The 26,903-nt window shown below is 39.1% G+C and overlaps 1 protein-coding gene across 1 annotated transcript in view; it reads right to left on the bottom strand.

Annotated features, from left to right (window-relative positions):
* Positions 1-293: 293 nt before the first annotated feature.
* Positions 294-26,903, bottom strand: part of LOC103479244 (phospholipid phosphatase-related protein type 4-like) — a 36,719-nt gene continuing 10,109 nt past the window's right edge. The window contains exons 2-11 of the mRNA XM_008433569.2: positions 21,160-21,345; positions 18,921-19,050; positions 18,472-18,667; positions 16,468-16,525; positions 16,177-16,350; positions 9,974-10,109; positions 8,226-8,454; positions 7,329-7,941; positions 3,223-3,355; positions 294-3,028 (exon numbers count right to left, since the gene is read on the bottom strand). Of these exons, the coding sequence (XP_008431791.1) occupies positions 2,139-3,028; positions 3,223-3,355; positions 7,329-7,941; positions 8,226-8,454; positions 9,974-10,109; positions 16,177-16,350; positions 16,468-16,525; positions 18,472-18,667; positions 18,921-19,050; positions 21,160-21,345 (2,745 nt within the window). The 3' untranslated portion in view covers positions 294-2,138. The remainder of the gene's footprint in view (positions 3,029-3,222; positions 3,356-7,328; positions 7,942-8,225; positions 8,455-9,973; positions 10,110-16,176; positions 16,351-16,467; positions 16,526-18,471; positions 18,668-18,920; positions 19,051-21,159; positions 21,346-26,903) is intronic.

The following is a 26,903-nucleotide window of genomic DNA, read 5'->3' as shown; positions in this document are numbered from 1 at the left end:
GCTGTGGTTGTTTTAAAGTGCTTTAGAAATAAAGTTGGTATGGTACCATTAAAATTAAAATGCTGTACTGAAGGGAGTTCAAGTTATAATTTACTGTGATCACTGCTGGAGCTGCACCGTTGCCTCGCAGCAAGACGTTTCTGGGTTCAAATTTCTACCTGGGTATTTTCTGCATGGAGTTCACATTAGGGCTGCACAATATTAGAAAATGTTGTGATAGGATCATATCAGTAAATACTGCAATAATATCATGTGTCATTTGTGCCTACAGGGAAGAAGGAAGGAAACAAGGATGAAAGGAAGGAAGGATATAATTGATGTAAAACCAGCTACATAATGTCACTGTTGAATGATGGCAACAAAAAGCTTGAAGCATTCGTCATAAACCATAACGGTCTGCAGCAGACTGTTGATCTGGTCTGGTCACCGTTTCTGGTTTCCGTTAATGAGTTGTGTAGTAACAGAGTTCCACATTTTGGTTCCACTCAGAAATATTCTTCAGGTTTTAAACAAGACTAGATAGGTTTGGTAAAAATGACTAGAAGGGCTGCACAATATTATAAAATCTTCTGATGGCAATCATTTTAATTTTGGTAAATATTGTTGTGATGATATCAGGTGGATGTATTCTTCTTTCCTCTCTTTCTAATCTGTGGTTACTCTGTGATCTTTGTCTGGTTTGAGGTTTTGCTGTCCAGACTTTATCCTACTGGCAAAATATTACATTAACATGAAAAATACAACTTGTAAAATATATTACCCAACAATTATTGCTATGCAAACAATTCTTTGTGATATGAATATTGAGCACACTGATATTTTGATGACAATACATTTGTGATATATTATGCAGCCCTAGTGAATAGAGAACCAACAGAGCCATACTGCACATTTTTGGCATTAATATATGTACAAATACCTAGTAATTATTAATATCAATTGTAATGATGTTGATATAACAAAAAAAGGTTTAGGTGTGTAAAACTAACTAAGAGCAATTAAAAAGTTGACTTTTATATTAAAGAAACCGTCTTATTCATGTCGGTGCTATAAAGAGAGAAACATGGTTCGTCTAAAGCTCGTTATGAATCCAAAATTATAGACATGTAAAGAAATTGTTACTGTTTAATGATCATTTTGAACAAGGATTCTGATGTGTTATGGATTATTAGTTTTAAAATCATTGAAAAATTATAGAATTATAAATAAATAAAATGACATTTCCCATAATGTTATGTCCCCTAAACTATATGTAGATTTTTACAATAAATGAATCTTTCTGAATCGTAATGTGTAATTTGTATCTCTTCGTCTTGTGTTTAGTCTTCGGCCTTGTTGTTTCGGTGGATTTAGATCATTCACTCCACATGTCAAAGCACCAACAACCCTAAGATTAGCAGCAAATCATACTGCACAAAATTAAAATGTTACATCTAAAAGAATAAAGACAGCATGTTATACTATATATTTAACACAATATGTAACTTATTGATCTCTGCCACCACAAACACAATATCACACACCTATAAGATACTGTTAGTGCTCTGACTGCACTCAGGACTGCGGCCCACTCACACTGAAGATTGGGGGTTTGATTCATTCAGGCTGCAGATTCACTACAGGGGTGGCCGTAGGATGTAGATCATTTGCTCACTCTGTAATGTTCACAAGTTGTTGGTTTGTTCAGTAAAAGTATAAAAGCTGATAAATATGTAAATGATAGTTTGTGAATCCAATCAGTGTCAAATTCACAAGTGTAAAAGGAGAACAGCGGATGGAGATCTAGGTTCCCTCATACACTAGCATCACTCAGTTTGTTCAGCCCATTGTGCCTATGAAGTCACTGTTTGCCAAAAGTTATCCAGTCTCTCCAACAGGCGTTGATTTAAATATAAAGTTAAATCATAACAAAATGAAAAATGGGTTCAAACTCTTACACATAGAGCCCAGGCTATAAAATTCACAACTGATGGAGTTGGTTGGAACGGGTTGAATACTCACTGTTGTGGGAGAGGGAAACATTCCCAGTCTTGATCCCGGACAGTGGCTAGATATGATTCCACACTCTTACAAGTTTTGGTCCTAACAGTAGTCTCAAACTGATGACATTGTTTTAAACACGGGTACAGATGGATGACTCATTCTTTATAGGCCAGCCCCATAGTAGGAGGTGGAGTGTGACTCAGGAGGGGGCGGGGCAGAGTAGGGGGAGGAGTTGGGCTTGGACGACCAAACACGACCTGCATCTGCCTGTTGGGGAAATTAGGCTGGATTGGATTTTCTTGAAAATTTCGAAGGTTTTCATGGAAACGGTTGCTGCTCTCATTGTCAAGGCGGTTGCCATCATCACTGGGGCGGTGGTTGTTATGGAGATCTGGGGTGGGCCCTCGGTCTTGGACATGAACAACATTAGTACTGCCCTTTCTTCGAAGAGTGGACTCCCGGCTGGACGAGGCCACAGACTGGCTGTCTGAACCTCCGTCACTGCTAGCAGCTGTCGTCTCCACCGGGGTCACCCTGATAGTGGTGACTGCTTGGGGGTGAGGGTGGAAGGGAGGAGCAAAGGTGACAGTAGAAGGAAAAGACATGTTGGAGTTGGGGTTAAAATTTGGATGAACATTGTTAAAGTTTGGATTATTGGGATTGTTTGGGTTAAAATTGTGATGCTGGTAATTGTTAGGATTATTTTGGTGTAAGGGGTGTAAGGGATGCATCACACGTGGATGATTGGCGTATGCACCTCCTCCTCCTCCACCGTCCCCCCCACCATCACTCTCTGATTCAGTCCCTGTCACGCTCCTCCTTCCATCCACTGAACCTCCATCTCTCAGAGAATCACAGCTGTCTGCGTGTCTGTTTAGGTCATTCAGGGCAAACGTTGACTGTCGCAGGGATGCTCTTTGTTCCGGTGGTTTCCATCGCCATGATCCACTGCCATCTGTGCTTGGAGGTTTCACCACAGGCTTTTGTCTGGATTCAGGATGAGCTTCAACACGAACTATGCTGCCACTTCTTTCCAAACCACCTCCTAGAAAACAGACCAAAGAAACAACTATCTATTGTACATCATACAACAGTTGGTGGCATGGCATAGAACTGTCTGAAGTCCATTTTTGGAATTTGTCTTTTCACATCTATGTGCTTCTAAAGACTTTTGAAATAGAAAATATCTCAACATGATTACACCAAGATTCATACTGCCAAAGAAAAGTACACAGGTACCTCCAACTCCTATTGCCCCAGTGGTAGAGGCCGGAGGAGATGGATCTTGGTCTGTCAGTGCTCTGTACCGAATAGATCCATCTTCAGAACGAGGAGAGTGAAGGAGACCTTGCTGTTTGGACAAGGCTATGACCTGGAAAAAGAAAAACACAATAAATGAAGGCCAATTCCAAACTCTGCTGCCAGGAAACTATACCGAAAAATTGCCCAACTTTCCAGCTGAATGTGAAGTAGCAGTGCTACAGATAGACGTCTAGGAAAAGGACTCCTTGTTAACATCTCAAGCAAAAGACAGCGGCCCAGATGACCAGAGTTAAGAAAAATTGGATAAAAATGTTTATAATGACTGCATGGCTAAGGATACAAAGCATTCTAGTGCTGACCCTTATAGGTGTCAAGTGTTCTATCATTTCATGGCTTCCCATATTTGAAAAGGAGGACTTGAAGAGACTTCAGGATTTCACTCCATCTTTTTTATTTTCACCAATGAGTGAAAATCCATGAACAGGTGAAAAACCTACAAAAACACATACAAAATATTTAACATGCATTTTAGATATTTGGTTCAAAGTTATTTTATCTTAATGACTAATTCCACTTTTAACCTTAGACATACATTTCTTTCACAGTTTTAACCATAAATTCAAGTATTAAATTATTAAATTCCATGTTTGGTTGAATCAAACAAATCCAAACATTTTAGAATTGAATTTTTTCCTTTTTCTTAGGACATAAGTTTTTACATTAAATATCTTAATATACATTTAATGGAACCAAACTGTAAAAACTAGCAGTGCAAACTGTTCCTTCAATAAATTCTGTATTTCTTTTCTCAAATGCGAAACTACAGTCAAATTACATTTCAATTGAGTCCAGTTAACGGCTTACCGGTAGTCCTTGTTTAATCTAAGTCCATTCCCATGAAATGCTGCTTTGGAGGCTGTGTTTGCCTTCCTCAGCTCTGTTTCAAAACCAGCAAAGTGGTTGGTGGATTCCTTATATTACCCGAGTTGAGGGTGCTGCTGATTGGGCCAGATTCTTTCACCTGCTGAGAAGTGCTGCAGAGTGGCACACTAGTGTGTGTGTGTGCGTGTGTGTGTGTGTGTGTGTGTGTGTGCGTGTGTGTGTGTGTGTGTGCGTGTGTGTGCATGTGTGCACAAATGTCTATTCATGCACCCACATCTGAACTAATGAGCAGATCTGTGCAACAACAAGTGTCAGAACAACATTGTTGATCAGAAACAGAGCAGGAATTGCAACACCTTCCTGAATACTGGCTGAATTTGTGTTTTTGAAAGTACTGATTCTATTATTCAGTATGGCAGCCTGGTGAATTACAGGCAGAGTAGACTTACTTACCACAGAGTTTGTTTAAATCACTGGGTAGCAAGCTGTTTGGTTTGTTTGAGTCACCAAGCTACTTCTGTCAGACATCCTCCTTCCCTCTTTCTTGCCACATTAATCTTCACTTTATGAACTCAAATTGAAGCTGGGGGCTTTGCTTTCACTACATTCTCCATGGATGGCCACTGATCCCCAAGGCTCGGGTTCCAAACATAACATCATCCTCCTGCCACAGTTCGGGTGCATCATGGTGACTGTCTTTTAAACAGTGTGTAAATTCAAAATATGTACTGTAACTTTGAATTTGCACACTGATATTAGCCCAAATACAACTGTAAAGGCAAGTTTCTAAAAACATCACATAGAACCTTTAAGTTGAATTATTGCAAACATGAATAGAGAGGATCTACAGTGGTCTATTCCAATTATGTCATTCTGGTAAAAATTAACAAAAATAGATTTGCGGTAGAGTAAATCTTTTGAAAATATGTTGTTAAAGAAAGCAGTCAGCAGATATGTAAACATATGCCCATGAAAAATAATATATATGTTAACAATGATGAGAGAAAATCAGTTTGTCCACTTTCTATAGTATATATTGCTATAGTTTATAATAGTTTATATTGCTAATTCCAACATTTTTATGGTCAAACTCAATGAATTTACACATTGCCTGTTTGAAATACATGAGGTAAGACCAGGGTGGGGCTGCACAGTGGTGCAGTTGGTAGCATTGTTGCCTTGGAGCAAGAAGGCTCTGGGTTCAATTCCCGGCCCCGGGTCTTTCTGCATGGAGTTTGCATGTTCTCCTTGTGTATGGTGGGTTTTCTCCGGGTTCTCCGGTTTCCTCCCACAGTCCAAAAATGACTGTCAGATTAATTGATTTCTCTAAATTCTCCCTAGGTGTGAGTGTGTGCATGGTTGTTTGTCCTGTGTGTCTCTGTGTTGCCCTGCAACAGATTGGCGACCTGTCCAGGGTGACCCCGACTCTCACCTGGAACGTTAGCTGTAGATCGGCACCAGCACCCCTCCAGACCCCATTAAGGGACAAGGGTGTTAGAAAATGGTTGGATGGAAGACCAGGGTGAGGCAGTGCAGTACTGTGCCTCACCTCTGGGGGCGCTGTATCAGACGAGCGAATGAAGCATGCAATTGGAGCATGCCTATTGTTGTCTGTCTCCATACCATATTGCTAATGTACTTGTTTAACTACCCGTTTTCTACATTTTGTGACGTTCCACAATCTGATATATTTAATGAATGTGTGTGACATATTTCATCATTCTATTCGACCATAGACATGCAGTGAAATGTGTTGCTGAAGCAGGAAGTACCGTGCTTCACTGATAGGGGGCAGTGCTGAGTGAACCCTATAGACACAATGAGCAACAGGTGCTCTTCTTCTACACATTGAAGATAATTAAATTAGTTCAGGGGGATTACAGACGGAACAAAACCGTTCAAGGCCATTTTGTTTGACTGACAGATTTTTAGAAAATTAAAGGAAAATGAGAAGCAAGAATCTCTCCATGAGATATTCGTGGAGAGGGAAAGCTGCATGTATGTCATGTAAAATAAATGTAAGATGTATGTATGATTTTCAATTTTAATCTGGAAAGAGAGGTCAGCTAAAGAAAACATTCAAATAATAAAAAAATGGTGACCTTATTAAATATTAGTTTGTCTTTCTTGCTATTATATTGTTATAAGCTTTAATTAGTTACAATCAAAATTAAAATATAAGTTCTATATTGGATTTTGATTTTGCATATCTGATTTTGGTGGAGACTGTTCCTCACCAGTCATCAATCAATCAATCAAATTTTATTTATATAGCACATTTCAGCAGCAAGGCATGTCAAGGTGCTTTACATAATTAAAGAAAAAATAAAAACAGCATGTGACATTGAAAAACGGTAAGAAAGAGAAAGAGATTTTGAAAAAAAAAAAGATGAAAAAAAAAGATAAAAACATACTTTTGTTACGGAATTTAAGCGCCTGTCGTCGCCGGACTCCACCGTCCGTTTAACACGGGTATTATCCAGGTATTATCCAGGTATTATCCAGGTATTATCCAGGCCCTATCGCCTGACAGGACAAGGTCATGGTGGCATTATATGTTTTTCGGGCACATGGTGCCATTTTGTAGCACAATCAAGTAAGTATAGTTACTTTTAGTTTTTATAATAATGTTGTTCATATCAAATATAACTTAAAAGAAATGGTAACACTTTATTTGAAGGGGGGTGAATAAGACTGTCATAAACATGACATAACACCTGTCATGAACATGAATAAGCCTTCATGAATATTTATGACTGTTGTCATAAAGCGTAATTCGGTAAATTATGACACTTTTAATACAAAGTTGACATTATTCAAAATGTCTTTGTTATGACAACTTGACATTAACCAAGAAATCATTACTGTTTAAACTTTACCTTTAATAACATAAAGTTACCTAATTATTAAAGTGCAATCAGTAATACTTTTAGAACAAATTGATATCAGTAATGATTTCTTGGTTAGAAATCTTGGTTCAGACTGCAGCTCTAAGGAGAAGCTTTGTAGACATAGGTGGAGGTGCAGGTGTTTAGGTGCCTCTCAAACATGCATAAAAGAATCAAAGCAACACTCCAGAAAAGTTTTTGATGAGGGAATAACATTCTAGTATGATGTGAAGCTAAGAGAAAACCTTTTCTTTTCCATAATACCCTCCCTTTAAAAAAAATCTGTGGATCAGAAAGTAAAAGAAGTTTAACCTGCATTAGACGAGGCTGTCCTCCAGCACTCAGGGGTCTGCAAGGAAGGGTGGTCTTCTCAGCAACTCTCAGCCATTTTTCTCTCACTGACCCTCCGCCGTCCATCATGCTGTCTTCTGATTCACTCTCCTGATCCTTGCTGTTAGGATTTTCCTCCTCGGGAATGTGAACCAGCTGGGAGGATCCAGGACGAGGCTGCATGGAGACTCTGGCCCCACCGGCCATTCCACTGCTGCCATTATGTGCCAGGTGATTATGATTGCCAATAGGGACAGAGCTTGCTGCTAATTTCATGTACTGCGCCGGGATGTGGGCCCCAGCACGCATCTCCACTTCCTGGCCTGCGGACGAAGGTATGTGGGCTCCAGCCCGGAGCTCCACTTCCAGGCCCATTGCACATGGCTCAGAGGAGCAACGGAACTCTGTGTTCCTCTGGGGAGAAGAGGGGAGTGGCCTTATTCCATCCATCACCTGCATTGACAGCTTCCTGTTATCATTCTTGTTCTTCCATTGGCTGAGCAGCTGCTTGGATCTGGCGGAGTCCATGGAGGTGTGGATGGAGGCATGTCGTCGTGGGATACGGCCTTCCTCCACAGAGGAGCCTCCATGGGACCTGGAGAATGATGAGATGAAATACATAACAGAAGAAGACTGTGGCAAAGGCCACTATGTATGCACAAATCTCTCAAATAAAGTTGTTCCACTAAAAGATAAATTAAAAAGAAAAACTGAAAGACCCTCTGAAAGGCCAGAGAAGCTCAGATCAAAACCACTGTAAAAGAGTAGCTAAAGTACCTGGTGCTTTAAAACTTTTAGTTTGAAGAGATTAAATTTATAACTTCACTAGAACCTTCAACATTGGTGACTAAATGTGTTTGGTGTGAAACAAACTGCTACCTTGGCAGTGTGCTGCTGCTGAAGGTCATTATGTTGTCACGGTTTCCAGGTGGACTGGACTGAGTGATCACCTCCACATCAGCACTGGCTCTTTTCAGATTGCTCATAGATGGCTCCCGATAGGAGGAGCTGCGAGTTAGGATGGGTACTGGATGGTCAGGGGCCAAAGTGTGGGAGGAGGTCCTTGTAATGATGGGCTTTGGTGGGCTGGGGGCCAGGGTGTGGTGGACTATCAAAGACAGCAAAAAAGGAGTTAAACTCTTACTGCTCGGTTAAATCTGAGGTAATTAGGACATCTGATTAAAGTGCAAATTTAATTCAGATAGTCATATCTGGACCACATCAGAACTGAGGAAATCCCCAGAGCTTTAATACTGTTTGACTTTAATAATAACTTGCTACCCTTCTGAAGCTGCTGCCCCCGCGACCCGACCCCGGATAAGCGGAAGAAAATGGATGGATGGATAACTTGCTACAGACTGAACAAAATGTCAAGCATTTGTAGTTTCTCTATGGTGGATTTTCGGAGCGGTTCCTGGTGGGAAAATAGCTCAGAATGGACAAGGAAAGAAAAATATCCAGATATGACACATAATCCCCTCATTATAAGGATTATGGGTAAAATATATATATATTGATTTGCAATCTACTTCTTACAACACTGACAATTTAATCAAAATGAATGCCAAGTTGTTTTGGACCAAAGTTTTGCAAAGTAAACATTTTAAGGTATGATACATTTATTTTAATGTCATATGTCATTTATTTGTTTCTTATGATAGTCTAATGCACCTTCTCTCATAAACTGATAACAGCATTTGGCTGTATGGGGAAAATGATGTTATGCTTTATACATATTTGTAAAATGAATAAAAAATGTGCATCCACACAACAGGACGCAGTACCACTGAAAATGCTGTAGAAGGTATGCCGGGCCAATCGGTGGCGCTGTAAGCAAAAATATTGTTTGCTATTTGTGAGAGTGAGGTGGACAGGGGTTTTCACTTTGAAATGTATCAATTCTGGGATCCAGTTTCAAAATGACTGTTGTTTCTGGTCTGCCAAAACACTGGATCCATGCAGACACAGAGTCTAAAAACAAAAAAAAACTAAAATCGTCTCAGTGTGTTCTGTCTCTGTTTGGTGTGTACCTTAAGGCCCCCACATACTCTGGTGTACTTCATTCCACATTATGTCTGCTGGACATGTCTGTGCAAAAGTACATTTTTATATATGCATATGCTCAGAGTTTCAGTGGAAAACTGTGTCCACATCGAACTCTTTGATATGAAACACTGAGCTGATAAAGCTGAGAGTCAGCGCAATAAGTTGCTAGAAAGCGCATCAGACTGTGACTTTGTGCCGCACAGACAGGTGTGCAGTGGTTGCCCTGGTGAAGCAGAAACGGGACTAGGCACCCAGCTGGCTCAGCAAACTTGCTAGCAATCTGCTGGGTTTGTTTAGACAAAAACTCATTTTTACCAATTTGAATAATAAACTGAACTTGACTTCATCATTTGGTAACTAGTATCAATTCGGAAAGATTGTGAGAAATTAAGGAACTTGTCACAAGAAATGCAGGCAATCAGTATACTTGACTATAAAAGACTGCAGCAAAACCGTCTGCAGAGTTTGTGCAGCTAACAGCATATGCACACTATGCCTTCGTATGTGGGAGCCTTTAGTGTGAAAGTACAATGTGTGTTAAAGGTGTCATTTAACACATTTCAAAGGGCACAGGATTTTACCTTGGTGGCTGTTGCTGGTTGCTGATTGGCTGACATTGGGGAGGGAAGAGAGGGGTCGCTCTCTAAGAAAGGGAGGATTCAGTTGACTTCTGGAGCGATCTTCACTTGGCTTGAAGTTGCTTACTGCGTATACACCCTGTACAAACAAATCCCAAGCAGACAAACACCCAGGCTAGCAGCAGAAAATGGAGATGTGTAATGATGTTGGATGTCAAATGGATCTGCCATAAGAACAGCCTCAGTAGAATCAAATAAAACAATGTAATAACCAGAAGGGATGTCAAAACCATGAGGGATTATCAGTCAACAACACAATGCAAGCGACTGTCCGATATCTCTATGTGTTTGTTCAGGGGGAGTGAATGCTCCAAGTCAATGACTCAATGCAATCTGCTGGGTTTCCTTAGGCAGAAAATTAATTTATACCAATTTGAATAATAAACTGAACTTGGCGTCATCATTTAGTAACTACCATCAATTTGGAAAGCATGTAACTGACTGCAAATCTTATCTGACTGTATGATTGGACAGCTACCTTTTTTATAATGTGCCTTAAGACAACGTGTTGTGAATTGGTGCTATAAATAAACTGAATCAAACAGAAGCAGTCTGTAAGCCAAGCTGCTGAATTTTATACACCTGTACATGTAAGTTATTGGGGCACGTGAATTCAATGTTTTGGGGAGCTGACCCACTATTGATGGCATTATAGGGTACCTCAAATCTGTAGGAGAGCAGACAGTAGGACATGTCAGACGAGTATATTTCCTTTAACTATGAGTAAATTCAGATTTTGATTCTGATTAAAAGTTTCTCAACATGACCAGGCATATCTGCTAGCAGAGTTTCATCCTGCAGGACAAACCAGAACAACAAAAAACGTGGGTAGCTACAGAGGGAAGTGTTAGAATGTGTGGATGTGTCAATGCTTCAGCAGAAAGTCTGAAAGTGTATACTGGCAGTGTCTAAAGCAGAGAGTGGGCCGAGGGTTATGGTGTGTAGGAGGCATTATACTATATGAGTATCAACCAAGCAGTTCCTACATTTCAGGATTTCCTCTCAGTCCTTAAAGAAGCTTGGTTCTAAGAATCTTACATCTAAATAACATGTACCATATGTTATATAAGTTTGACCATTTATTAAGCAACTTTGATAGCTTACTGACTAACTAGATGCTAAACACTATTAAAATATACTATATTTTGATATTATAATGCTCACTCTGCTAATGAAGGTAATAATGAATTCTTTCTTTTCTTTTTCCATCATTAGAATATATTCAAATAAATGACTCAGAAGGGTCACCAGCCACCTGTCTACTATTCACACAACCCACAACTGCAGAGACCCCTGCAGGTTGGTCCAGATGGCTGTGTTCAGAGTGATAAACGAAGTGAGAGAACAGGCTGAAGTGATGGGGATCATACTCGGATTTAGGATGATATGAATAATCAAATCACTTAATTGATTTGATACCCGGGCTGCACAGTGGCGCAGTTGGTAGAGCTGTTATTTTGCAGCAAGAAGGTTCTGGGTTTGATTCCCGGCCCCGGTCTTTCTGCATGGAGTTTGCATGTTCTCCCTGTGCATGGTGGGTTTTCTCCAGGTACTCTGGTTTTCTCCCACAGTCCAAAAACATGACTGTCAGGTTAATTGGTCTGTCTAAATCGCCCCTAGGTGTGAGTGTGTGTGTGCATGGTTGTTTGTCTCTGTGTTGCCCTGTGACAGAATGGCGACCTGTCCAGGGTGACCCCGCCTCTCGCCCGGAACGTCAGCTGGAGATGGGCACCAGCAACCCTCCCGACCCCACTGAGGGACAAGGGTGTCAAGAAAATGGATGTATGGATGGATTTGATACCCAAAAATCCTGGAGCGAAAACTCGCTGATTTGATGCTCTGAATACAAACTGCAGGTTGAGCAGCAGGCATGCTTCTCATATTGTACAGTTGTGCTTTTTGTCCCACATCATGATAGTTAAGCCAAAAACATTCTCCACAAAAACAGACTAATTTGTTTCCTGACACTACAAGAACAAAGTACAGTCCTAGGAACCCTCTTATTCAATATTTATATGCTCCCAATGTGTCAGATTATAACAGGAAATAAGATTAGCTACCATAACTGTGCAGATGATACACAGCTCTACATTTTTTTTTTTTTATTATTTCCTTTATTTAACCAGGTAAACAACGTTGAGATCCAGATCTCATTTTCAAGACCGACTTGGACATCACGATGTCCCCAGGTGACTCTGAACCCATCCAATCACTGAATAGATGCTCAGAACAGATCAATGTGTGGATGTGCCAAAACGTTCTCCAGCTGAACAGAAACAAAACTGAAGTTATTATCTTTGGACCTAAAGAGGAGCAAACTAGAGTCAATGCACAGCTTCAGTTATGACAACTGAAAACCAGTGATCAGAACGAAACCTGGGAGTAGTGATGACCTCTGACCTCTGACCTGAACCTTCAGAGCCACATTAAGACAGTCACAAAGTCGACCTTCTATCACCTGAAGAACATTTCCAGGATTAGAGGATTGATGTTTCAGCACGATCTAGAGAAACTCATCCATGCATTTATCTTCAGTCGTATCTATTATTGCAGCAGCGTCTTCACAGGTCTGTCTAACAAATCAATCCTCCAGCTGCTGCTGATGTTCTCACTAAAACCAGGAAGATGGAGACATAACACCAGCTCTAAAGTCCCTACACTGGCTCCCTGTAGCTCAGAGAATAGACTTTAAAATACTGTTAGTTTATAAATCACTGAATGGTTTAGCACCACAATACATTAAAGATCTGCTGTTGTACCAACCTTCCAGATCCCTCAGGTTCTGGCTCTTGTTTTGCTTTGCATCCCCAGAACCAGAACCAAACGAGGAGAAGCAGCATTCAGCTTCTATGCACCACAAATCTGGAACAAACTTCCAGAAAACTGTAAAACAACTGAAACACTGAGTGCCTTTAAATCTCGACTTAAAACCCACCTGTTTAGAGTTGCTTATGGAACAGAAATGACAATTGGGATTTGAAACCCAATTTGAATCCGGGTTCAAGCTCTAGGAAGAAAAAGGGTACGGGTTGGAGTACCCCCCTCCCCCGTTTTTATTTTGTTTGGTTTTTTTAGGGCAGAACTTTGACTCTGCAGGAAATTTAATGTTTTTGATTGTTGATTCAATGTTGCATGACTCTGTTTTTGTGTTTAATGATGTAAAGCACTTTGAAGGCTGAAGCACTTTTTTTTTCTTTTTATTTCTCTTTCTCAATGTTTCCGTTTTAATGATGTAAAAGCCCCCCAGAAAACGTCCCAGTTAGACGACGTTTAACTAAAGTCCTACAGGGTTTAGAGTCTCTGTTGACGGAGTTTCAACTAAAAACCTAGAGGTTGGAGTCCTTGTCAAATGGCGTTTTGACTAAAGTCCCAGAGGGTTAGAGTCCCTGTTAAACGCCGTTTAACTGAAGTCCTAAAAGGGGTGCGGGTTTTAATGTTTTTATCTTTTTTAATCTTTTTTTTTTCAAAATCTCTTCCTCTTTCTCACTGTTTATTTAATGTCACACGCTGTTTTAATTTTAATTATGTAAAGCACTTTGAAATGCCTTGCTGCTGAAATGTGCTATAGAAATAAAATTTGATTGATTGATTGATTAACTAGATTTTTCTATAAGGCATGTCTAAAAATGCCTTATAGAAAATGCAGGTTGGAAAGCTGAAATACCTATGCACAATGCTTCTAGGTACACTATTGCCTGTATTTGCAAAGCAGCCAATGCAGGAACAGAAATCCTTTTACTTGGTGCTGATTGATTGTACCCTCAAGAGGGACATAAAAAGGATCATAAATATTTGCTTCAACTGTAGTGAAAATATGGTTTCTACTGAAACTATTAATGGTCATACATTTTCACATTCACTGAAATTCAACAGACTAGGTTTTAAAAATGTCAGTAGTCTTATAGGTAAGATCTACATTTTCAAGGAAATACACAGACTGTTTCTAGTTAGTAATGTCCCACGCCTCTGTTAAAATGCCAGGATTTTGTGATGTAAAAAAATTAAACGACCAGGATACTGTTATTAAAGTCTTTTTTGCATATACAGTACAAAACTGTTCAAATAACACAAACATAAAAAAATGAAAAGTGGGCATAAGGTTTAAAATCAATTCAATCAAACAAACATTCCAACTAATCCTAGTTTTCAAAAGGCGCATCAATTTCACTTTATCAATCAAATTAGGTTAAAGTTTCTATATAAGGAAATTCAGACGATTATTGCATCAAGTCACGTAGCAACAATCACTTGCTTGGTGTCGTTGGCTTTGTAGCAATCCTTCATACAGAAGATTTTTGTTTGCCCTGATAAAGCTCAAATGTTCAAAGTAAGCCAACCTTTCACCAACTTTCAAGTGATGCTACCGGGGTGAGTGAGAGTGGCTGTAGGTGTGATAATAGCTGGAAAACCAATGTCAGTATCAAATTTAAATACAAGTATGTTCAGTGTGAAAGGGTTCATGTACAAAAATTGGAACAATTGGAAACAACTGTTTGAGGGAAACTGGTTCCAGTGCTTAAATGGTGATAGAGCTCGCTACGCACCGACACTTTGTGTTTCCACTAGTAACAACTGGTGTTACTAGTGGAAATTATCTGCCTCGACACTTGGTTAAATTATGTTTTACTATTTAGTGCACCGTGTTCTGGCCGGTGATTATTATTTGTATTGTGCTATGTTCTCACTTCTGCCTATGAGTTGTTGATGAATGCTAAGAGCTAGCAGTGTAGCGTCAAATTTTCAAGTTCCATCCAGGAGAATTTTATTGACTGATGATAATGTCCGGGTTTTTATCATTTATGGGAGGACCAATAGACATCCTTAAAATGACTGGCATGATGCCTGGATTACGACAGACTTTTTCCTCCAGAGCTGCTGCTTAGTGACCAGTTTGGAGCAAACAGAAGCGAAGAGTCTAGCAGGTAAATGTATCCAGGTGAAGCAGAGACTCACCCGTATACATATACAGATAGATATAAACAAAGAAGCTATAAATGGCTGTGCAAAGTGAGAGTTCAGTTATTAAATTGACTGAAGATGAATACATAAACTAAAAAATGAAGTGTAGACAATTTTGTAGAAGTGTCTTTGTGAATCTGTTGCTTTATTATTAAATTAAATATAATTTCAAATGTTTGTATAATTTTTGTCTAGGTTAACTTAAAAAGTGAGCTATTATTGTTACATTTTAATTCTCTAAACTACTAAAAAGTAATTGTTAGGGATGCTCAAATATGAAAAATTGGGCCACTCTTGACATCTGATATTGATACTGTAATATTTTACCAATAAAATATGGATAAAATATTTACCAACATTTTATTTCATAAATGTATTGTATTCAATTACTCGATTAATCATCAGAATAATTGATAGATTACTAAAATAGTAATGTACAAAAGGCCAACACTAATGTATGGTCTGCCTTCCTCGGGACAGCATTTCTACTGCCAGTTGGGCAGGTGGGGTTAAACCTAAGTCTAATGAAGCGTTATACTCAGAAAAAGGTGGCGCACTAGAATGTCTCATGCTGTCTCCCAATCAATGGACTGTGTTGTGTGACACCCAGAGCTCCACTCTAACTGTCCAGTACCACTGTGTTATGGAGCTGCAGCTGAAGGGAGCCCAGGAATGGAGCGGCATAGTCGCTTTTTACAATGGAAAGACAAAGTAATGTACTGAATGCACCAACCTGTGCCGTACAGCTCAGTGGAACAAACAAGTCATTGACTACCAGGCTCCGCTGCGGACCCAGCTCCCAGTTTCAGTTCGCCCTTCTAAATGGGCAGAGGGATGGATCAGCAGTCTTGTTATTGCACAAAGATTGTAGCCAGCATTAAGCTCTCGCTAACCTCCTTAAGTTGATATTTATCATCTTGCTAGTGTTGACGAAACAAGTGTAAATAAAGATGAACTGACCCAAAAACTGTCAGGAACTGAATCAAACAATTCATTTTGAGATATGTTGCCTCAGCATGTTATTCACATTCAGATTTAATATTAAAATTAGCCATAACTAGAGCAATAAAGACAACAGAGTACCAGTCACCTTGGCTGGTAGTGGCAGCCTTGTGGTGTGTGCTATTGACTGACTCCCTTCTATCAAATTAAAGTATATTCTCTCAATGTTAAAACATGGGTTTTACCAAATAAACAGCGATGGCGGCTCCCAGTAACCAGCCACAGTACACATCCACGGGGTGGTTTCTGAACTGAATGATCCGGGTCAATCCGGCCAGGATGGCCAGCATGACGAAAGAGAAAACCAGCAGAGGCTTCAGTAGCTTGGCTGAGTCTGTCAGCACTGTGTTGAAGTACATCTAAGAGACATAGTTACAAGTGTACCACTTATTATTTCTGATCATTTTTAGAATAATGACAGAGTTCAGCCTTTACTTGCTTCACTCTGCACATATGAAAGTGTAAAGGCTACTTACGGAGATGTAGACAGCAGCAAAGGCAGCCAGTGTGGCATGCTGGGATGGAAAAGACTTCCTAAAAGACAAAAACCAAGGAAAGCTGAGTGTTCTGCACCATGTTCACACAGTCAAGGACAACACTGAATATTTATCTAAAAGAGGAATGTGACTTTCAAAGAAACTTGGATGAGTTATGTGTATGGCAACACTGCACTAGCAGGTGTTTAATAAATGCAGCATGTGAAAGAATAACAATTAAGGCCACATTATGTGAGGATTTGTTTTTTTCCTGTGTAAATTTAGGTTTCTCTGTTCTGTTGAGTTTCCGTGTTGTCCGTTGACCCTTGATTGATCCCAGCTGTGTCCCGTTTCCCTGATTACACTCTGTGTATTTAAATCCACCTGTGTCTCTTGTTTCCTTGTCGGGTCCTCGTCTGTTCTGTCGTTTGTCGTGGTAGCCTGTGTCTCCCCAGTGCCTGTTTTGAGTTATTCCAGTTGCTACCAGAGTCTGAGCTCCGAGCATTATTGCTCACCTGTGCTGCCTGGACTTTTCTGTACTCCTCATTGTCATCATTAAAACTACAAATTTCACCATAACCTGGGTCCAATGCATCTCACCATCTCTTAACCACACATCATGACACATTATGCCTCCTTAGTGTGGTTTAAAATGTAGCTTTGGTTTGGATTAGTGAAAACACATTATTACATTAACACACAGTTGTTGCTACTTCATGTCCTGATGATTAGTTTGTTCATGTTGATGATAAATCCTCTTGAAACTGTATTTGATCCAGTTGATCCTTGTATTATAAAGGCCTGAACATATTGTAGTGATCAAGGAAACAGCCCAAGGCTAAGTTGAATAAATTTCCACTGTTATCCTGATGATACTCAGCTATTTTTATCCATAAATCCTGATGCTCAGCATGAGGGATTGCTGCAATGACACCAACTGTCCACTGTGGCCACATGCTCATTCAGGAGGAATAAATGCTGATTGCATCAAATCAATGACTTGAACCAATCTGCTGGCCAAGTGGGACACTTTTTAGCCCTTTTGAATATATGCAATTGATTTGAATCTGTCTGTATAATTGGATTGAAAATAATTTTTTTTTTATGAAGTGCCTTGCATCTGTTGTAGATGGGCGCAATATTAAAAAAACTGAATTTAATTTAATTGAACAAATATCTACCAAAAAATCTCACGTCTTTCCAGATCAACAAATAATTTGAATGTTCCTATTCCCAAAAATAATGAGATAAACCTGACTAGCTTTTTAAAAATATCTAAATGTAGAAAAGATGACAGATCCAAGAATGTTAAAACTAGCATTTACTTCCATGTCAGCTGCGATATGCTGACATGGAAGAGCAGTGTGTAATCAGGGTAGCAGTTCCAATTTGTGTAAGTTGTTTTTCCTTTAGTGGAGCTTCTAACGTGGCTTCTGTGAAGACAATGAAATCGACTTCTCATTAGAACCAAAGGAATATCAACACCAGCCATTCTGATGTTACAGAAAGGCTTTCAGTAAAATGTTTATCCAAGATCCAAATCTGAAAAGCAATGGTCCCACTATTAATAGTAATGACCAGTTGATTTTCAATCCAGCTCAGATTGATTCTAAGAAAATAATTATGACCACTGGCTGACGGATCAAAATGAATAGACTTGTCACGTCTGAATGTATTGTCACTGCATGAACCCTTACTACCATCTCTTGTTATGGCATCGACTGAGGAAAACTGATCTGGGAGAAAATTGTCTTGTATCTCTATTCAAAGCATATGCACATATACAAAAAGAAGTATATAATGTGGAACACGACAATTTATTTGATTTTGAATTTTCTTTATATGGCCATTCGTGAACTGAGAACAAAGAGGTCACAAAAAACTGTGATGGCAAAATTGAACCCTATGTGAGTCAGTGTGACTACCAAGACAATGAACTCAAAAAATAATCCCCAGACTCCCACAAGCATCCTCTGACATCCTGAGTGGCTCATTGAGCCTCACCTCCCAGCGTTGATGAGTCCCAGGTCCGGTCCGGAACAGATATCCTCCAGAATGAAGGCTTCATCACAGCTCGACATGTTAATGTGGGTCAAGTTGGGTTTGCACACATCCAGCCAGTAGGGCGTATGAAGCCCAGTGGACAGCTGGAGGATGTCCGTTATCAGAGCCGTCACACACAGGCCAAAGATATGGACGCCTATGCAACAGAGCCCATTCAAAGCATGCTTGTGTTAATAATCATATGATAATGTGCAACTTCTACACCTACAGATTAATACACATATTTTGTAGTCGTTCTGCTTTCTTCAGTTGTTCTGTTTGCCACCATATCCTCTCACACTGGAAAACAGCTCTGCCAGTTTGGGTGATGAGCTGCTGGTTTTATGTTTCTTACAGACACTATGGAGATGTTTCTAATCTGTTGCGGTACAAGGCATATATTCTCCCACCTATAAAGCGAACAGCTCTGCGAATGTAGGAGTTGAAATTACAGCCTGCGGCGTTGATGTTAGCTTCAGTCTGAGTGGTTGACGACCTCCTGGACAGATAGCAGTACAGGATGGCTTCTCCTATCAGGATCTACAGCACAAAAGAGTTGGCAAACCAGACTTTTACAGCTACTGACAAACTAAACTGCTAAGATAAAAAAAACTAAATAAACCCTGAGTAGTGTAAGACGTTTGATTGCAGACGTAAATATTTTTTTGTTTTTAGGAATGCATAGACCTTCATGTATTTCACAACTCCCCACGATTCGCTGAAATCCACTAATACTTCAGACTCTTTTGAAAAACTATTCTAAATGACTACTTAGTTTAACAACAAATAGTAGTTACCAGTTGCTGCATTTCCATTAACCATAAAATTGCAGAAATTGAAATTATGAAAATAAATTTGCTTAATAGAAATAATGGAAGAAAATAAAACTAAATTAAATAAAATTTTCAATAAAGTTTTTTGCACTAGGATGAGGTGCTTTTCAGCCAGACTGAAATGGGTGTATTTTGGAGAACTACAATGGAAACACTTTTTTGCATCACGAGTCACATGAACAACAACTGGCTGTTACTACTGGCAAAAACCACAAAGAAGACAGCAGGAAGTCGTAGGAGGAAGATGGCTTGTTTTTGTTTTTTTCAGACAGCTGGCTCCACCAGAGCTCTCACAGCATCACACCAATCAAAAAAGTTATGTGTCATTTGAACATGTTGAATCCTGTAGAGAATTATCCATTCTCCATGCAGAGTTCTTGGTGTATGACGTTACAGAAGAGTCAGTGAGTCAGTGAAAATACAGCTGGTCCATTATGACCTGTTGCCTTTAAGAGCTAACAGTCAAAATGGCATCCCACAAGAGTTTCCCATTCCCTTTGTTGCCCTTTCTCTGAGCTATGCCCCAAAGACGGCGCTACCTAGCTCCAAGTATCCTGTAATCTTAGCTTTGAGGGCTAAATAAAAAGAAAACTCTGAATGATTTATTCTCAACAATCCATAGCTCTTATGTAAATTCACTGACTACAATTTCCCAAAATGCCGCACACGTAGCGCTCCAACGGCTGAATGAGACGGCAACGTCTCCTCTGACTGATGATGACAAGTGCCATGACTGAATTATGAATATGTATCATGTAACTGTTTGCATTCAGTGCTGCCATGATTTTTAATGACTCATCTCATGAGCAAGCTTATTCACATGTGAATTTAATTAAATTGATTATTTAATGGAGACAATGCAATTGCAAAATTGTGCTTTTTTGACATTAGCAGGAAATGGACAAAGATTTGCACGTTTGTAATAGAAACACAGTTAGTGCAACATCTGACAGTGAGATACATTTCCAGACAAGGACATGAATCCCCATCATGTTCTAAACATAAAGGTTCCAGTGAGGTGGAAACAGAAATGGCTAATCTAGGATGAAATGTATTTTTTTAGAACGTGACAGATTTTTTGGAACAGTTTTTTTCTTATCATTTAACAACTAACTTCAAAGATGGCAGACAATGTAAATTGCTGACAAATTAATTTAGACAGTGGAGCCAGCTGTCTAAAGTGCTGGAAAAACTATATATGCATTCATATGTGTTTGTACAGTATGTATTTGCTTTATGCACCATTTTTTAAAAATCACACTTTCTTCGCTGGTGAACAGAACCTACAATAATTTAGTGGGAATAGATCAACCATTTTCCCAACATTGGCAGTTTCTCACTCATTTTTAAAGTTTAATGTTTTCATTAATTCTGCATTTAATAACACATTGTTGTTGTTTATTCAATTACAGCATTGAGGAAAAATAAAAATACTGATTAAAAAGCTATTGGTGTTGAGGATATAAAAATAAAGAAAAGATTACTGTTAGAGGATTATTAGCAAAATTATTGATTGATTGAAATAAACAATATGAAAACTGAAAGTGGTGTGTAACTGAGTGGTTAATTACATGATCACACTGACATTAGGGATTAAAAGCAACTTAACTTACAAACCCAAGATAATATGATATTCATCTCACAATTTATAAATGGCCTGTATTTTTTTCACTGTGATAAATTCGTCTGACTGATGTGTTGCTTTAGCCCTCAGATCAGAATTTCAGTATATCTGTTTTGATAGTTCATTAATAAGACCAGATTCAATTTCAGTGTCTGAAATTCATTAACAAAATGTGATGTCTGTGAAACTTACTGTGACTGTTGGAGCTGCAAAGGCCAAGCTGAAGAGCAAAGGGAGTGGGCAGACTTCCTGTCTGGGCAGGATGTAGGGCAACGACAAGCTGCGGTCATTACAAGTATACCCAGAATGCACTGGCTGGAAAATATCAGTCAGCTCCAGAAAATAAAGACTGACAACAGAGGAGGCCAGGATGGGGAGCTGCGACATAGAGAGAAGATCAGAACAAAACCTCAGAGAAAGACTTAAAACCAGGCAGCACTAACATGATCACTGAAGCATATCACCTCCACCACTATAAAGCATAGGGGTGGACAACCCGCCTGTTATTTCTGGGTCCTAATATTTATTCAGCTAAATACAGAGGGTAAAATAAGTGTTGAACACATCGCAGTTTGTCATAGTAAACATATGATACTATCATAATGACAGGTGATATTGGTGATAAAGGTGAATATTGATATTGTTGGTAACAACCCAAATAATCATACATAGAAGAAATCAAAACAATCAAATTCAGAAATTAAGTCATGTAATAATGTGAAATGACACAAGGAAAAATATTGAACATATACAAAGGGAAGTGGAAAAAGGCATGGGAAGCCAAGAGACCAGCTAAAATCCATCAGTGATCAGAAAGACATCCTGAACCTTATCAGTGCAAATGAATATCAGCTGTTTCAGTAATAATATATCTTTACCGAAAATCAATAAACAAACGGAGACAAATGTAGATCACTCATCACTAGCACTGCAATAGAAAAAGTGATTGGTCTACAGCTTGGGCTTGAGGTCCCAGTAAAGCAATCGGGTTTATTAAGTCAGATAAGTACACATTATAATTATTTGATGTACATTATCAACGGAAGCTAAGAAGCAATTTGAATAAAATACCAGTTTTATTCAAATGGCCAAATGTATTAACTAACTTAGTTTGAAGTATTTGGAAACTAACAAATCCAAAGTATGGAGCAGATTGGAGGGAAGAGAAGAGTAATGAGGAGGAAGAAGGCAGATTACGGTACCAATCGTGCATATTTAAGGTTCTTTTAAATGGTAGAAAAATATTTTCTGAAGTCAAATTAAAAATCTGGTTGCTGTATTTGGTCTCTAATTAATTATTTAATGTTTTAAAGTGTTAAATCAACCAAAAAGTTATCCTTCTAGAAAAACCATGCGGTTTGCATAATGTAACTGGAGGAGAACGGAGCCCATCAACTGCGGTCTGATTGCTGAACTCAAGAAGAAGTTTTATTAATATTGCACTTTTTCTGCAACAAGGCAGTTCAAAGTGCTTTACATAAATTAGAAGAAAAACAAAAACAACACAAGCACAATAAAAGAAAAAACAATTCTAAGTTTGTTCTAGATTAGTAAAGAATACCATTAAATGTTGGTTCTGGATCTTTGATTCTTGTTCTGGGATAATAAGAATAATTTATAAACGTATAAACACGAGTTTCTCTAAGTCTCACTCCATTATTCAAATTATGAAGCTAAATGTAGATCTAAAGTAATAAGTACTCCACAATTCATAATAAAATAAACAGATAGACAGTGATGAAATAACATCAGGAAGGATTGATAGAGAATCCCAGCACACAGAGCAACATTCAGACATGCGGCCAGCGAAAAGTAGTGAAATCAGGGAGTGTGCATCTTTTGTCTTGAGATATGTGTGCAGACAGTCCGTGAGCCCCATGCAGCCAGCTCTCCCAGGCACAGTGACACAGTGGTCTTATCTAAGAGCAAGTCCTTGGGAGAACTCTGCTCTGAAGTTGCGTCAATGTCTTCAGGAAGAGAATGAGGTGAGAGAGAGTCTTGTTTACATATCATCCAGGAGATCTGAGATAACCTGCCGGCCAAAGCCGACACAGGGGAACCAGTTCAGATAGAGACAATATTCTTTAGATCACATACTTTTTTTTTCCATTTTCCATCTGCGCTAGTCTCACCAGTACGTCTCTTGATTCCAATCATCCAAATTAGTTCCTGCCGGGTTGAACTGGCAACTACTCTAAGATAAAAAGGCTACAAAAAGCAACACAAAGAGAAAAAAAAGTCCAGAATACAATTTTCTAGGACTGCACAATGTATGGCAAGTATATTGTTATTGCAATATTACTGTACACCAAAATATTAGTATGCAATTAACTGCTTCAATTGCAATAAATTTTAACTAGCGATGAGACTTTAACGCGTCAATTTTGATTATTAATTGAATATACAGATTTTTAATCACCTGAGCCAGAATCTTTGTATTGTGTTTCTGGTTCAACCTTAAATCTGACGTACAAGCGACATTTGCTAACAACAGTGACAGCCCACTGGGGGTTCATTTCTGATTAAAAAAACCATCTGATGGGAAGCTAAGAAAACACCATCAAGTTGTGCTAAAAGGAGTTAACTTATAAGTGAAGCTATTCAAGCCTATAATAGCTCAATGCTAAAAACATGTAGCAGCGGCACAAAGATAATCGAGTCCCACAACCAGCTTCCACTAATTATAACAATTCCATGGAATAACCCATTTCCAAACTGAACCATTTCCTCTGGGTGTTTATTTTTATTTTTTTAGTCAGCATAATCCTCACACTCATTGATAACTAATGAAATGCTCATCAGATTATAATGTCATACTCTCTACAGTAAAATAGTCCCACTGCTGCCAGAATATACTGTGCTGCATTGCAATGAGGCTCTTGCCCTAATTTATTGCCCTAAATCGACTCACATGCTGAAATTATCAAGGGAGGATTCACTATGCAGGTAAATTCCCCAGCACAGACACGCATAGAAAGAACAGTTATCTAAATTTAGTTGTAAAGAAAGTTTAAAGTCAAATCTTCTGTTGTAAAGAACATAAAACTGATCTGAAGATAATGCATAATGATAATTGAACCAAAGGCTTCCTATTGAGCATGCAGCAGAAAACAGGCTGCAGTAAGAATGTTTTCTTCTTCATAACATCCATAGCCCTGAGCACACAGATATAAAAATACACCCCATTCAGAAGGCCATGTTGCCTAGCAGCCAGCAAGTGGGTAACATAGTGTGGCAGTGTGTGAGGTACAATCACAGCTTTGCTGTGGACAGAAGGAAGCAAACGGAGAAATTAGCACTTCTGATGGTTAACCCAAAACTATACTGAACCTCCCTTACCATTCAGATCAGAAAGAACAGAAGAACAGAAAACAGCAACATTTCTATGAACGTATCAATTCAGCAATAAGTCAACAACTCCTCAATCATCTGCAGTCTAGTCAGTCTATTTTCAGCCACATTTAAGCGAGCTATAGGCACACTTCTAGAGAGAGTTGCTTGAAAATAGACATATAGGCCTCAGACAAAGTAAACAGAAAAATACTATAAAACCACAGTGCCAAGACAAAGCAATGTGCTTCTAATTCAAAAAGGACTTGAGAACAGTTGCACAGTATTGGTGTCCAGATTGAAACCACAAATCTCAATGTATTTTATTGGAAGGAGACCAACGGAAAGTTACAAATATGGAGGCGGGATCCGGCCTCCTCCATAATTGGTCCGGCCCCCTGAACAATACCACAGAGCATTCAGATTTTTTTTCATATACCGTATTTTCCGGACTATAAGCCGCTTATATGTGGATTTTTCTTCAACCACCAGGGGGCTCTTTAGCAGGAAGTGAATCATTGGAAGTCAAAATTGGAATTAAAAGAAGAAAGCGCTCGTTAAAATGGAATTAGGTTTTAATAGGGAATTGAAATTTGAGAATGTTGTTGATCAGTTAAATAGCATTGAGGGGGAAAAGATATATATATATATATTTTTAAATAATACTGGGATCATTGAGAATTTGAGGTATAGATATTAGGATCCAGTAGATGGCAGTAGTGCAACAATAATGGATGCAAGCTGTCGTTGAAATCTAAAGAAGAAGAAGAAGAAAGCGGCCATTTTCATTTAGCACATGCTAGTAGCAACACGAAGGATCAGCACTTTTACTGTTACAGTTACCGTTCGGAAACTACTGTAATCAGTTCAGTTAAATCTAAACTTGGAAACTTTTCTTTTTCAATGTAATAAATGTGATATTCAATTGACCTGTTATGACTCAAATTTTGGGTGTCCTCCCCCCTCTGCTGCTGCTGCATCGTTGTGGAAAACCTGGAGCGGCAGAGAAATCTGTGGCTTTTAAGTGTATGTTTACCGTTTAAAAAAAAAACAAAACAAAAAAAACTTTGGTGTTGTGGCTTATAGTCCAGTGTGGCTCATAGTTCGGAAAATACGGACTATAATCCTTCCTGGACTTTTTTCTGTGAAAAACCCAGAGGGGGTTATTTGATTGTGCTTTCTGGAAAACAATACAATATTTTACATTTAGGCTCTCCTGCAATCGTCACACTTTTTCTGTTACAAACTGACTCGGGTCCCCACCAGAGAAGGGAAAAGTTATGTGGCCCTCACAGGAAAAAGTTTGGGGACCCCTGGTCTAAAGGTATGGAAAATTATCATTTTTCTATGAGTCCAGGTTTGTGGAGTGCAACTGCACTGGACTTCTCACACCAGCAAGAAAACTAAAGTTTGTTGTGTAATCACTTTTCTTATGGATCTACATCCAGGCAAGTCCTACCACAGGACCTATATTTTATTCAATGGACCTGAGTAAGTCACAACCACCCTTTGACTTTATTTAACATATTATTAAACATAACATACTCCAGGAAGGCAGTTTTCCAGTTCTTCTGTTTTTGAGATTAAACTGTGTGGCAAATATCCCGATAATTTAGAATTAGAGGTTATAACTGCATTTCAGCTCCATGATGCTGATTATTTTAGCATCATGGATAGAGGTTGATTAGTTTTAGACTTTTAGCAACTATTGAATCTGCAATGCAGGGAAGAAGTATATGCCACCTACTAGAGGTGTGCCAATCGATCGGCCACCGATCATAATCGGGCCGATTTTCGTGAAAAAGTGCATGATCGGTGATCAGCGATCACGGTCTCTTGTTGTCGATACCGATCACCTGCATCTCATTTCTCAGCCTGCCTGTGCAGCTGGTCTCCTCTTTCCTTCACACTGCGCAAACGCGCAGCAACAAATCCTAAGCGATGTGGAACTATAACGCACTGAGTGAATGGGGAAGTTTGCATGTTGCTGCGGAAAATTGAAGCACGTCAAAATACATCAACACAACGAAGCTAATAGACATAAAAACAATGCCATACTTGATGGAGTTTGGCTACATCGAGGCTCACTGCAGTAAAAAAGACATATGGAGGATCAGATAGCAGGTAAAGCAGCGCACAGCTACAAACACTCACCCGGATTATTAGCATGACGGTCAGAAAGCTAAACAAATAACCCATAAAATTATTTAAGTCTTGGAGCTGCGATGTAAGACGCTGGTTCTGTTCTCACTGTTGAACCGCTGCTACGCTACAGGTAGTGATATTTCAGACGGAGCGCCGCTTCTGCTCCACCTGGTAGTGACTCTCACACCGAACCTCTGCTTAAAGCTGCAGCATCTAACTTAAAAAATACATTTTACATACGTATTAAAACTTTCGCTGTCCTAACATGAGACAGATAATCTCTAAAAAAATAATCGATCTCCTCCCTGTTCTGCATAATTACTCTGCTCAGTCAGAAACAATCATTCAGAACTAGCAGTAATCAGTTAGCCGCCATGCTATCAGGAAGTTGTCATTCAGTAACTCAGGATTGTTTATTGTAATGGATCCTGTATTTGCCTTTGAATGTTAAGTTTTATACT

This window comes from Poecilia reticulata, linkage group LG17 (assembly GCF_000633615.1).
Source record: "Poecilia reticulata strain Guanapo linkage group LG17, Guppy_female_1.0+MT, whole genome shotgun sequence".
Lineage (NCBI taxonomy): Eukaryota > Metazoa > Chordata > Actinopteri > Cyprinodontiformes > Poeciliidae > Poecilia > Poecilia reticulata.
The sequence above is the reverse complement of the archived record's forward strand: the minus strand, read 5'-3'. Positions and strand labels throughout refer to the sequence as shown.